We start from the raw sequence: 13,044 nt of genomic DNA, 5'->3' as shown, positions 1-13,044 counted from the left end.
ATTGTTTGGTTAATTTGGGTATTTTATTTTTTATTTTAATTTCTTTTCTTTATCATTATACTTTGAGATTTTCCTTTTTTTTGATTTTTCAGGTACGTATCTTTTATATGAGAAGAATCAAAAGTGCAGAAATTGATTTAATTTTTGATCCTGAGATTGAAAAGACAGCTAAAGCTTTAAGAGCAGAGTTTAGAAGAAGAAAAGCTGAACTCAGAATTCAAATATAGCAAGAGCAACAAGTGATAGAAGCTATGGCAAACAACAACAACAGATCAATTAAGGATCATGCTTTTACTAGTTTTAGAGATTTTAGACCGAGTATTACAAGGCCTAGAGTGGAAGTAAATAACTTTGAGTTGAAGCCCTCACTTTGTCAAATGGTTCAACAATCAAAGTTTGGGGGAGATCCTACTGAGAGTCCACATGTGCACCTTGCACATTTTCTTAAGATTAGTGACATGCTAAAGATAAATGGAGTGTCAGATGATCCCATCCGATTGAGATTATTTCCTTTTTCTTTGAAGGATCGTGCTAGGGAGTGGTTGCATTCGTTACCTCCGGGTTCAATAACTACTTGGGATGAGTTGTCATAAGCTTTCTTGGCTCAATACTTTCCTCTTAGCAAGACTACAAAATTGAGAAATGAATTAACTTCTTTCAGACCAAGGGATGATGAGAGTCTCTATGAAGCTTGGGAGAGATATAAGGATCTTCAAAGGAGATGTCCACATCATGGAATCCCTAAATGGATGCTAGTTCAACATTTTCTACAATGGTGTTTCTCCAACAATTAAAAGTATAATTGATGCATCTTCAGGAGGTGATCTTATGGAGAAGTCAGAAGATGAAGCTTATTCAGCATTGGATAAAATTGCTTACAACAATTATCAATGGAGCTGTGAAAGAAATGAAATGAAGAAGCCACCAGCAAGTGTATATGAATTAGATGCCATGAGTATGTTCAATGCCAAATTTGATGCTTTGACGAGAAAAATGGATAAGTTAAGCATGAAGGTTGACTCATCAATTGGAGGACTAGTCATACAGAACATGTTGGTGTGGGAAATATTCATTGTATCAATGATTTTCCTTCCTTTGGGTGAGAGTTTGGAAATGAGCAAGTTGATTTTGTTACAATCAAAAACCAGTTGGTAATCCTTTTTCTGCTACATATAATCCAGCATGGAGGAACCACCCTAACTTTTCTTGGGGAGGTCAACAAGGGTAGCAACAAAATTATCAACAACCTCCTAATTTCCAGCAACAGCAGCAGAATTTTCAGCAAAATAGAGTATCACCTGGATTTCCACCACAAAGGAATCAAAATGCACCTATTCCACAACCACCAGTTCAGTCTTCAGACCAAGATTCAATTTTAAAGTCTATGATGGAGAATTTCTTAACTGCTCAACAAAAATAAGGAGAAATGATTCAACAATTAAATTCAAGGATAGACCAGCTTGCCACTCGTAACAGGATGTTGGAAAACCAAATAGCTCAACAAGCAAGCTCTTTTAGCAAAGCACAAGGGAAACTTCCAAGTCAACCAGAGAATCCTAGAGAACATTGCAAGGCAGTGATCCTAAGGAGTGGGAAAAATGTGGGAGAAGAAGAGAAAGATGAGGTAGAAGAGGAAAAGAAGAAAGAAGATGAAGATAAAAATGAATATATTCCGAATCATGATGAAGTTAATGAGGAAGCAAACAAGAAGAAGGAAATTGAAAAAGAAGAAGAGGAAAAGTATGTGCCTCCACCATATAAGCCACCATTGCCATATCCTCAGAGGTTTCAGAAAGCAAAGCTAGATAAGCAATTTGGAAAATTTTTGGAAGTTTTGAAGAAATTATACATCAACATTCCATTTACAGACGTAATTTCTCAAATGCCCTCATATGCTAAATTCCTGAAAGATATTTTGTCAAACAAGAGGAGATTAGAAGATTATGAAACTGTGGCATAAACAGAAGAGTGTATTGCTCTCTTACAGAATAAACTTCCACCAAAACTGAAGGATCCAGGAAGTTTCTCTATTCCTTGTCACATTGGGGATACTAGTATTGGAAAGGCATTGTGTGATCTTGGAGCTAGTGTAAGTTTGATGCCACTCTCCATTTGTGAAAAGCTGAAGGCAGGAGATTTGAAGCCTACCACCATTTCTTTGCAACTAGCTAATAGATCCATCAAATATCCAGTGGGAATTTTAGAGAATGTGCCCTTAAAAGTTAGAAAATTTTTCATTCCTGTGGATTTTGTGGTTCTTGAAATGGAAGAGGATATTCACATACCTATCATCTTGGGAAGGCCATTTTTAGCCACAGCAGGGGCTATAATTGATGTAAAGAATGGTAGATTGACATTAAAAGTTAGAGAAGAGGAGGTGGAATTTAATTTGAATCAGACTTTGAAGAAACATCATGGAGTTGATCCTTGTTTAAGGGTGGATGTTATTTATGAGATTATGGAAGCAGAATTTAAGAAAAGATATCGTGAGGACCCTTTGGAGAATTATTTGGTACATAGTAGAACAACAAAGGATGAAAATACTGAAGTTGCAGCTTTTGCTCAAATTTTGGAAGCTACTCAAGAAGTTGTAGGAGATCAAGTTTTGCAAGTTGAAGAATTGAAATATGAAGTTGCACACCTATCTTTGCTAGATAAGAAGGACGCACCACAGGTAGACCTCAAACCACTTCCATCTACATTAAGGTATGCTTTTCTTGGACCTAATTCAACTTATTCTGTCATTATTAATGCAAATTTGAGTGATGTACAAGTTGAAAAATTGCTGAGAGAGTTAAGAGCACATAGAAAAGTCATTGGGTACACCATTGATGACATAAAGGGTATAAACCCTACCTTGTGCATGCATAGGATTCTTTTAGAGGATAATTTTAAAGCTACCATAGAACATCAAAGAAGGTTAAATCCTAATATGAAAGAGGTGGTGAAGAAAGAAGTCTTGAAACTGCTTGAAGCTGGGATCATTTATCCTATTTCTGATAGTAGTTGGGTTAGCCCAGTTCATGCAGTTCCTAAGAAAGGAGGTGTGACCATTGTGAAAAATGAAAATAATGAGTTGATACCTGCTAGAATTGTCATAGGGTGGAGGATGTGTATAGATTACAGGAAGCTTAATAGTGCCACTAGGAAAGACCATTTTCCCTTGCCTTTTATTGATCAAATGTTAGAGGGGTTAGCAAAACATTCATATTTTTGTTATTTGGATGGGTATTCTGGTTTTTTCCAAATCCCAATACATCCTAGTGATCAAGAGAAAACCACATTCACATGTCCATATGGCACATTTGCATATGAAGGATGCCTTTTGGCTTATGTAATGCATCAGCTACTTTTTAGCGGTGTATGATGGTCATTTTCTCTGATTTTATTGAGGAAATTGTGGAAGTTTTCATGGATGATTTTTCTATATATGGTTTTTCATTTGATAATTGTCTATCTAACCTCTCTAAAGTGCTTAAAAGATGTAAAGAAACAGATTTGGTGCTAAATTGGGAGAAATGTCATTTTATGGTGCAAGAAGGCATTGTTCTTGGACATTTGGTATCACATTGAGGAATTGAAGTGGACAAGGCCAAAGCATAAGTGATTGAGAAGATGCCTCCAACAACTTCAGTGAAAGGAATTAGAAGTTTTCTTGGGCATGCTGGGTTTTACCGGTGATTTATAAAGGATTTTTCAAAAATTGCTAAACCTCTTAGAAATTTGTTAAATCATGATGTTCCTTTTAATTTTGACCATGCTTGTTTTGATTCTTTTAATAGGTTGAAGGAAGCTCTAACAATAGCCCCTATTATGCAACCTCCGGATTGGTCATTTCCATTTGAGATTATGTGTGATGCTAGTGATTTTTCTGTGGGAGCTGTACTTGGTCAAAAAATAGAGAAGAGGTCTTATGCAATCTATTATGCTAGCAAAACTCTAGATGATGCTCAAGTAAATTATGCCACCACTGAGAAAGAATTTTTACCTGTGGTATTTGCTGTGGAAAAGTTCAGATCATACCTGGTTGGATCGAAAGTGATTGTCTATACAGACCATGCCGCCATAAGATATTTGATGAATAAAAAAGAAGCAAAGCCAAGACTGATAAGATGGATTCTATTGCTATAGCAGTTTGACTTACAAATTAAAGATAAAAAGGGAGCTGAAAATGTTGTGGCGGACTATCTATCAAGGATTAAGTATGAGAGTAAGGATGGAAATGAAGAGGAATTGCCAATTGTTGAGTTTTTCTTGAATGAGCAATTGCTAGTTGTTGTTGCTGCATTGCCATGGTTTGCAGATTTTGTCAATTACCTGTCATGTGGAGTTCTCCCACCAGATTTGAGCTATCAACAGAAAACGAAATTTTCGCATGATGTGAAATTTTATACATGGGAGGATCCATTGTTATTCAAGAGATGTAATGATGGCCTAGTTAGAAGATGCGTGCCTAAAGAGGAAATAGGAAACATTTTAGAGCACTGTCATTCTTTTGATTATGTAGGTCATTTTAGTGTGGATAAAACAGTGGGTAAAATACTTCAACCTGGATTCTATTGGCCAAACATGTTTAAAATTGTGAGAGAATTTATTTTGAGATGTGATAGATGTCAAAGAGTGGGGAATATTTCAAGGAAAAATGAAATGCCACAACAAGGAATTTTAGAGATTGAGTTATTTGATGTTTGGGGCACAGATTTCATGGGACCATTCCCATTATCTTTTGGGAATAAGTACATTTTGGTAGGTGTGGATTATGTGTCTAAATGGGTTGAGGCCATTGCTTCCCCTACAAATGATGCAAGAATAGTAGTGAAATTTTTGAAAAAGTTTATTTTCACTAGATTTGGAGCTCCAATAGCTATAATCAGTGATGGTGGATCTCATTTCTGCAATAAACAGTTTGAAAATCTTTTGAAGAAATATGGGATTACTCATAAAGTAGCTACACCTTATCATTCTCAGACTAGTGGGCAAGTTGAAGTATCTAATAGGGAATTGAAGAGAATTCTGGAAAAAATTGTTAATCACTCAAGGAAGGATTGGTCATTGAGGCTAGATGATGCATTATGGGCGTATAGGACAGCTTACAAGACACCCATTAGAACTGCACCTTTTAAGCTAGTCTATGGGAAATCATGTCATTTGCTAGTTGAGTTGGAGCACAAAGCATATTGAGCAATCCGAACTTTGAATTTTGACTTAAACAATGCTAGAGAGAAAAGGTTACTTCAATTAAATGAACTTGAAGAGATAAGGTTGGATGCATATGAGAATGCTAGGATTTTTAAGGAAAGGACTAGATTTTGGCATGATAAGTATATTAAAAGAAAGGAGTTTAAAGAGGCTGATATGGTTTTATTGTATAATTCTAGACTTAGACTCTTTTCTGGAAAGTTGAAATCAAGATGGTCTGATCCTTTCAAGGTCATCAAAGTTTATCCACATGGAGCTGTGGATATTTGGAGTGAAAATTCTAGTCTTTTTAAAGTTAATGGTCAAAGGCTCAAGATTTATATCACAAGCTAGCCCATTGAGAAGGGAACAAGTTGTTTCCTTGATGATCCACCAATTTACTGAATTAAAGAGGGTCAAGCTAATGACCAAAAATTAACACTCTTTAGGAGGCACCCCAAAATTTTTCCTTATACTTAATTTTTCTTTTATTTTGTTTCATCTTATATCCCATTGAACTCAAATTTGACATTAAAATTTCTTTCTATAGGTTGGTGGAGATTTTCAAGCAAATGTGTATGCTGAATTGAAAGAATTAATGCCTAGGAAGTTGTTGAACCTCATATTTGTCTTCCATGATGCATATTGTTTTTAACAAAGTCAAATCTGAGCTAATTTAAGCTTTATGTCTGATTACAGCAACATGGTGGAGTGAAAGGCCATTTTAGTTGCAGCATTTTGAGGAAATTAGTGAGAAATATAGGAACTTTCATGGTAATCAATAGCAACATGCTTTTAATTTTACTTTTTGGGTAATTAATTTTGATATAGTGCACTGAGATCGACATATTTGCCATTGTATATTTTGTGAAATTTCATAATACAATTCTGCAGAAATTTAATCACCTGAACAGTGTCTGCAGCAGAATTTTATTCCTTGTTCATGAATTTTTAATGATGAGTTTAGGGTTAAATTTGGGTGTTATTCCTTGTGGTGTGATTGTTAATATGAATATTACTTGAATAATGTTTTAGTTTGTATTTGGTGGATTGATAGATTTTAATTGTTCTTGGCGATTAATTGGGTTTCAATTGAATTTTGAGTGAAATTTCTGTGCAAATTGTGTTTTGGGTTTGGTTTTAGTGTGTTTAGGATCACATTTCTGGGTTTTTTATTAGGTCATTTAACACTAGGTTCAACATGATGTATGCTGGGGGCAGTGTCACCACCAAAACCTGTTCTTGGCACTTTAAATTGCTAAAAATGTAAAACCTGCCGAGAGTTTCAAGGGGTCTCACATGCCTCATGTAGCACTTCATGTACAATAACATGGTGCATGTCATTTTTCCCTTTTATTCCAACATGCCTCATGTTATTCATCTTACACCAAATCACACAAGGCATGTCACCCCTCACTATTCTTAACATGCCTCATGTTAGACACTAGGTATATCACCACTTAAACCTTTACCCTAGCCATTTTATCTTATTTCATCTCATCAGCTGCACGACCTAAGCTTTCACTGTTCCTTCCATGGTGCGCACCAAATAGCTTTCAACCCACATACCCAAGCTGAGAGCCATAAAAATGGCTGCTAATAGTAATTCTTCAACCCCAACACCAAACCCTACACCACCCAATGCTCAACCTGAAACACCCATTTCGTCCCCAAATCCCCAAATTCCCAATCCGAACCCTAGTTCTCCACCTTGCCATTCCTCTCATTCCACCCCTAATCCCAACAATGCTACCCAAGACACCACACCTCCCTCCCAAAAACACACCAAATTCGCCCCTTCAGCTGTATATGAGACACGAAAAAGAAAGAAACTAGTTCTCCACTCCTCTGCTTCACCGAAACAGCCTAGAGTTGTTTCCCCAGGACCCGTTAGTGCCAGAACCCGCTCTGCTGCCCAAAATTCTATCTCACCGCAGGTTTCTTCTGCTCCAATTAGGGTCCAATCGCCCCTGCATCATTCACCAACAGTGTCTCAAACTGCTCCGGCTATCCCTCAATCTGGAAATCAGGTAAACTCATCTTACCCATGGACTTTTAGGGAATTTGAAATGATGAAAAAGTATGAGGCCCTTGCTAAAAAGAAAATTTTAGCTACCAAGTACATTGATGAACACAGTCTCAGGGAGATAGGGCTTTATGAATCTGTTAGTGAATATTTGGAAAATATAGGTTGAAGTGATTTTGCTAGGATTCAAGAACCTACTTCTAGGGAATTGATAATTGAGTTTTTAAGCTCATTGCAATTGGACTTCCAACCTATGAAAAGTAACCATAGGGACACCATTTCCGTTAGGTGTTTGGGTTAGGACAGAGAATTTGACACTGTTTAAGTGAATGCCTTATTTAGTTTTTGTAATGATGGAGCAAAAGTGATAGAGTGGCAAAGGACTATTTATGACCCCCCTACATTTTGGAAGTCCATTGCACTATATGGGAAATACTACAACCCTAGTTCTGCTAAGGCCTCAGCTATTCAAGACCCTGCTCTGAGATACTTGTAAAGATTCATGTCTTACACTATACTAGGTAGAGGGCACAGTGATGGGGTTGTAGGAAAGAATGATTTATTCTTTTTATGGTGCATGAAAGAGAAGAAAAAAATAAACGGTGCTTATTTTCTTTGCTCACATATGGAACGTATAGTCTCTAAGTATTTAGCTGGTAGTATAGTTATTGGAGGGAAGGTGACTGTAATTGCCAAATCATTTGGTTTTAACCCTGACTAGTATGCTATGCTGTCTATGGTTGGCCAGTCTTTTCTAGATATAACTATTATGAATCAAATGAAAATTTGTGTAAAGAGGGGAGATGTTTATGTGTTGGTAAATTGGAGACATGAGAGTACAGAGTAGCAGCAATCACAGGGTATAGGACAGCATACTGATACTGGTCCTTCTAGCTCACACCCACCTACTACTGGACAATCGGACTTACTTGTTTTTCTTAAAGATTTGGAAGCAAAAATTGACAGAATGAGTGCAGCACAGCAGCCTATTTCTGATGCTAATTCTGATATTGTGGTTGCTTTAAAAGCTTTAGAAGCTAAGGTTGATACTCTTAGTCAGAATCAAGCCAAGCTTGAGAAAAAGATTAAAAAGAAGTTTTCTTCATTCAGGAAAAAACAGAAAATTCATGACAAAGAAATGATTGACATTTACAACAAGCTGACAGCCTCTTTTAACCAGCTGTACAAAAGAGGCCAAGACATTTTTAAAGAGATGAAGGCTATGGTAGAAAACCTGGATACTGCTTCTGAGAAATCCAATGAGCAAGCACCTGCAGCATCAAATGAGCCAGTGCCATCCACCAATGAAGAAGACCAACCAGTTGTTTAGTTTTAGAATTTTGTTTTTGTTAATTTCAGTTAGTTTCTGAAACTTTAGCTTTTAATTGTGCACATTGGTCAATTTACTTTATTTTTCAACTGTTAATTTCCTAGTTATTGGAACTTTCATATGTTTTATCTATTTGTAAATGATTTAATTTTTGTTTCTTTTAATTTTGTTTGTTTCATGAATCTTACGTTGGCTTGTTCATTGTTGCTAGCTGCCTTAGTTTCTTTTACTGTGATACTTGCACTATCTTTGTTATCCAGATTTCTATTGAATTGATCATTTTCTTTAATTTCAGTTTCTATCGGCTATTGTAATAGCATTACTGATATTGCCTTTTAATAGTCATATAACTGAATTATTGACAATACAGCAACTGCTCTTCTCTTAGCCTTGACAATTCAGCCTCTATGGTAACTTCTCGACATTCATCTGCCACATGTTGACACTGCTTCCTTTTGCCATGCCTCATGTTAAGGGTTATGCTCTCCTATGAGCTATTTGCATTCCCTAAAATTTTCAAAAGTTTTGAAACCCACCGAAATTTTCATGGAGCATGACATGCCCCATGTTGATACCCCATATCAGTTCCTTAGCAGTTGGCACAGGGCATGCTAATTTACCTTTACTTCAACACGCCTCATGCTTTTTGATTAACATGCCTCATGCTCCCAATACTTATAATTCACATGCCTCATGTACATATTCTAATCGTTCACCACTAGGCATGTACGTTCTACATGGTAACTCTGCTCCACTCTTTCTTAGTTTATATCTCTCCAAGTTATCATTTATTGATTTCATTGATATTTCTGCCACGTCGATTAAGCCAATGAGGACATTGCCTCATTTGAGTTTGGGGAAGGGCAAAATCTTTGCAAAAATTTTTAATCCTTTTTATTTACATTACTTAAATTGCATTTCATTTATACTTAGTTACTTAGTTCACATACACCATACACCTACACCATGTAAATATATAAACTTGCATATAGATATCATATAGATTATGTATAGTTTTTATTTCACTTTTTTATTTATATTTAATTTTTGCATTGATTTTAGAATCATGCATACATAAAAAAATATAAATAAATAAATTTTTACCTAATTCTTAGAAGATTGAGAATCATTTTGAAAAGCAATTGAGCTTGCCTCTAGATGGGTTTGATGGATAGAAAGTTCCGGATTGGTATAAGGCTATGAGATTCTTATCTAGGTTTATATCTTCTTAGCCAAGGGCCACCCAATTAATTACATTGAGTTTTGAGTGCTTAAAGAAAACTCTAGAGTAAGAAATAACTAATTGTGTCTCACCAATCCTAGAATAAGCCTTCTAGACCTTTCGAGGCGAAATTTTAGCATTCACTTGAAAAGAGAAATTATTAAGGCATTCTTCGAATTTTAAACCCACATTTTTTGCCTTAACCAATCTCATTTTAAATTTTCCCTTTGAAACCAATTTGAGCCTTCATTTATACCCCTTATTTCCTTGGCACCCATAATTTACCTAGCCATAAACCTAAACACTTACCTACCCTTCGTGAGAATAATTTGTTTAAGTGATAGATATGCAAAAAAAAAAAAAAAGGTATATAACAATCAAGTGGGAGAAGTACTAACGTAAAATTGGCTAGCAATCATATCATGTTGCGTAAAAAAAATTTTAAATTATTTACCACCCAAGTATACAAAGAAATGAGTTTGGGGGTGTATTAAAAAGGGACAATTGCAATGCAAAATTCAATGTTATTTATGTAATCCCTAAAAGAGTTGCAAAAAAAAAAAAAAAATTGTATGCTAGCATTGGTGATTTATTGTAAAGTTCTTCCTCCTATTTGATTCTTAAAATAAATAAATAATAATAATAATAATAAAAGAAAAGTGTATCTTGATCTTTTTAACAATTTAATTATTTTCATGTTTTGCTTCCCTTTTACCTTTTCTTGTTAGCCACATTATTACCCCTTAGCCCCATTACATCCATTAAAAGTCCTTTTGATCTCTTGATTGTGTTTTGCTACATTAGTGGAGATTGGATTATTTGGTTTGCCTATGGAATTGGCACATTATTCATCCATTTAAACTATTTCCATCATCATTTGAGACGCTTTAGTTTATGGATTGTTTTAGAGCCTATTTTAGCATGATTTCTCTATGTAATTGATTGGTTTGGGTTTGATGGAATGAATAATTGACCCAAGGCTAAGCGGTGATAACTTTGGTGAGAATTGAATTCCTTATATCTTGAAGGTGGGTATATGGTTTGTTGGTGGCTAGAGGTAAGTTTGAAAGCTTGAATGAGTGATTCTCATGAATTTAAAAAAAGGTACCCTAATTGCATATAATTGTTTTTAATTTGCTTGAGGAAAAGCAAAGAATTGAGTTTGGGGGAATTTGATAAACCCATTTTATATAGATATTTTAGGGTAGTTTTGCATCCATTTTGCCTTTTTAGTTTAGTAATTTTATGCTTTTAATGCTTATTTTAGTTAATTTGTTAATTTTAGTTTCATTATATTTGATTTTTGGAATTTTAATGTTTTTGATAGGTTTTAATAAGGTTTAAAGGCAAAAAGGTCCATATAGAAGAAATTCAAAGTGATTTGGAAGCCTAAAGTGGTGTGAAAAATGAAGAAAATTCGCTTAAAGAAGAAGACCAGCCGAGACTTTCAAGGGCCTAACATGCCCGTGTTGAGAGTCATGTGAAGATAAGAGTTAGCCAGTAAGAATCCACATGAGGCATGTAAATTCACACTGAGTCGTGTATACAGAGATTTTAGAACAAAACACGCCGAAAGTTTCATGGGCTTTAACATGCCCCGTGTGGCGGGTGGTGTAAACAGAGATTTTGGAATAAAACACGCTAAAAGTTTCAGGGACTCTCACTTGCCCTATGTAGCTGGTCGTGCAGAATCTAAAGGCTCCTCCTCTGAATCAACATGAGGCATGTTGAAAAATAACTTGAGGCATGTGGGATGGCGCTGGCAGATTTGCTGACATGGAAAAATTTTCTCTTTTCACACCTTTTACACCTTTTGTCTTTATCCCTTTAGAGACTATTTTTAGGGCAAACCTTGAGGGGATATATAAGCATCATATTCTCATTTTTACCAAAAAAAGGAAAAAGGAGAAAGAGAGAGAAAAATCAAAAGAGAAAGGAAAGAGGGAATCACGCCATTTCTAGGAGGAAGAACACCTGCAGAGTGACATTTTCCAGCTTCCATTTTCAGAGATTTGGATCTTCTTCTTCTGGGTTCTTTTATTTTTAGTTTTATTTTCATGTTTTCTTACTCTATTTCATATTTTTTACTTGTAAATACAAGCATGAGTGAGTAGATACTTAAGATTTCAGAGTTGGGTGTAATGATTTAAGTTTTATTTGTGGATTTGGATTGGTTTTAATCAGATTTTAGTGTATATAAGCTTTGATTCTTATCTTGTGTGCTTATTTACATACCCATTATTGGTACCCTTTGGGTTTGATTCTTAATCTCAGATTGAAGGACCGAAAGGTGAAAATCTATGATAGATAATCAAGATAATGAACTTAATCATCTAGTGTTAGAAATAAACTAGTGGGTTAAGAGGAATTTCAAGTTGATTAAAATGCTTAAAGGGTTTTGAGTAATTAAATCACATGAGAATGGGGTTTAGTTTCCTTTAAAACACTTTTTAGTTTGCTTGAAAGAGAAATTAAAGGAAATCAGAATCAACTTCCTTCAAACTTGTATTTCCCTTAATTTTGGCTTTGCCTATCCAAATCCCAATGAAATTTACTTCATGAACCTCAACTCTGGAATCAATTTTTACCATTAATTAATTAAATCTTTTGTTACTTGCTGAAATTTTAGTAAATTAGTATAGTGCTTAGAATTTTAATTGCTTAATTCATTATAATTTCCTTATTTTTTCCAATTTAATTTGCTGCATCTCTTACTCTATTTTTGGCACAAGTTATCGATAGCCCAAATAATCATAACTTTTATAGTTTGGTACTCAAACAACAAATTTCTGTGGGACGATATATTTTCTTTACTACTTGAACGACCCGTATACTTGCGGAGTGCGCAATCAAAAATTCATAAACTCCAAAAGATTTTAGGCTTATTAGTTTGTGTAATGTGATTTTTAAAATTGTAATAAAAGATACTGCTAATAGGTTTAAAACTATCCTTCCCCATATTACTTTTCATACTCAATTTGCATCCATCCATGGTCGCCTAATCATGGATAATGCTTTGGTTGCTTTTGAAATATTTCATCATATGAAGAACAAAGTGGGAGGAAAATAGTCACTTTGCTTTGAAATTAGATATGAGTGAAGCATGTTAGGGGGTTGAATGACACTTTTTTTAGAAAAAAGTTATGTTAAAAATGGGTTTTGATAAAGATTGGATGGAATCGGTTATGAAGTGTGTGACTATCGTGTCTTATTCTTTGCTAATTAATGGTGATCCTAAGTGGGTCTTCTTTCCCTAGAGAGGACTTAGCCATGGTGACCCATTATCTC

At 35.1% G+C, this 13,044-nt stretch overlaps 1 protein-coding gene and 1 non-coding gene across 2 annotated transcripts; one reads left to right on the top strand and one right to left on the bottom strand.

The window, feature by feature from the left end:
* Positions 1-632: 632 nt before the first annotated feature.
* LOC131171693 (small nucleolar RNA R71) lies at positions 633-739 on the bottom strand. The gene has a single exon (XR_009142351.1). It is a non-coding gene; the product is annotated as a small nucleolar RNA R71 (small nucleolar RNA).
* A 6,028-nt stretch (positions 740-6,767) lies between these two features.
* On the top strand, positions 6,768-8,534 carry LOC131171187 (uncharacterized). The gene is made up of 2 exons (XM_058130655.1): positions 6,768-7,343; positions 8,052-8,534. Exons 1-2 carry the CDS (start codon positions 6,768-6,770, stop codon positions 8,532-8,534), a joined length of 1,059 nt encoding a protein of 352 aa, XP_057986638.1.
* The last annotated feature ends 4,510 nt before the right edge of the window (positions 8,535-13,044 follow it).

Source organism: Hevea brasiliensis, chromosome 12 (assembly GCF_030052815.1).
Source record: "Hevea brasiliensis isolate MT/VB/25A 57/8 chromosome 12, ASM3005281v1, whole genome shotgun sequence".
Classification (NCBI taxonomy): Eukaryota; Viridiplantae; Streptophyta; class Magnoliopsida; order Malpighiales; family Euphorbiaceae; genus Hevea; species Hevea brasiliensis.
Note: the sequence above shows the minus strand (reverse complement) of the source record. Positions and strands in the feature narration are given on the sequence as shown.

Coding starts and splice junctions, on each gene's coding strand:
- LOC131171187 (XM_058130655.1), top strand. CDS start 6,768: ATGGCTGCTAATAGTAATTCTTCAACCCCAACACCAAACCCTACACCA. Junction 7,344..8,051: donor AGATAGGGCTTTATGAATCT/GTTAGTGAATAT, acceptor AGTACAGAGTAG/CAGCAATCACAGGGTATAGG.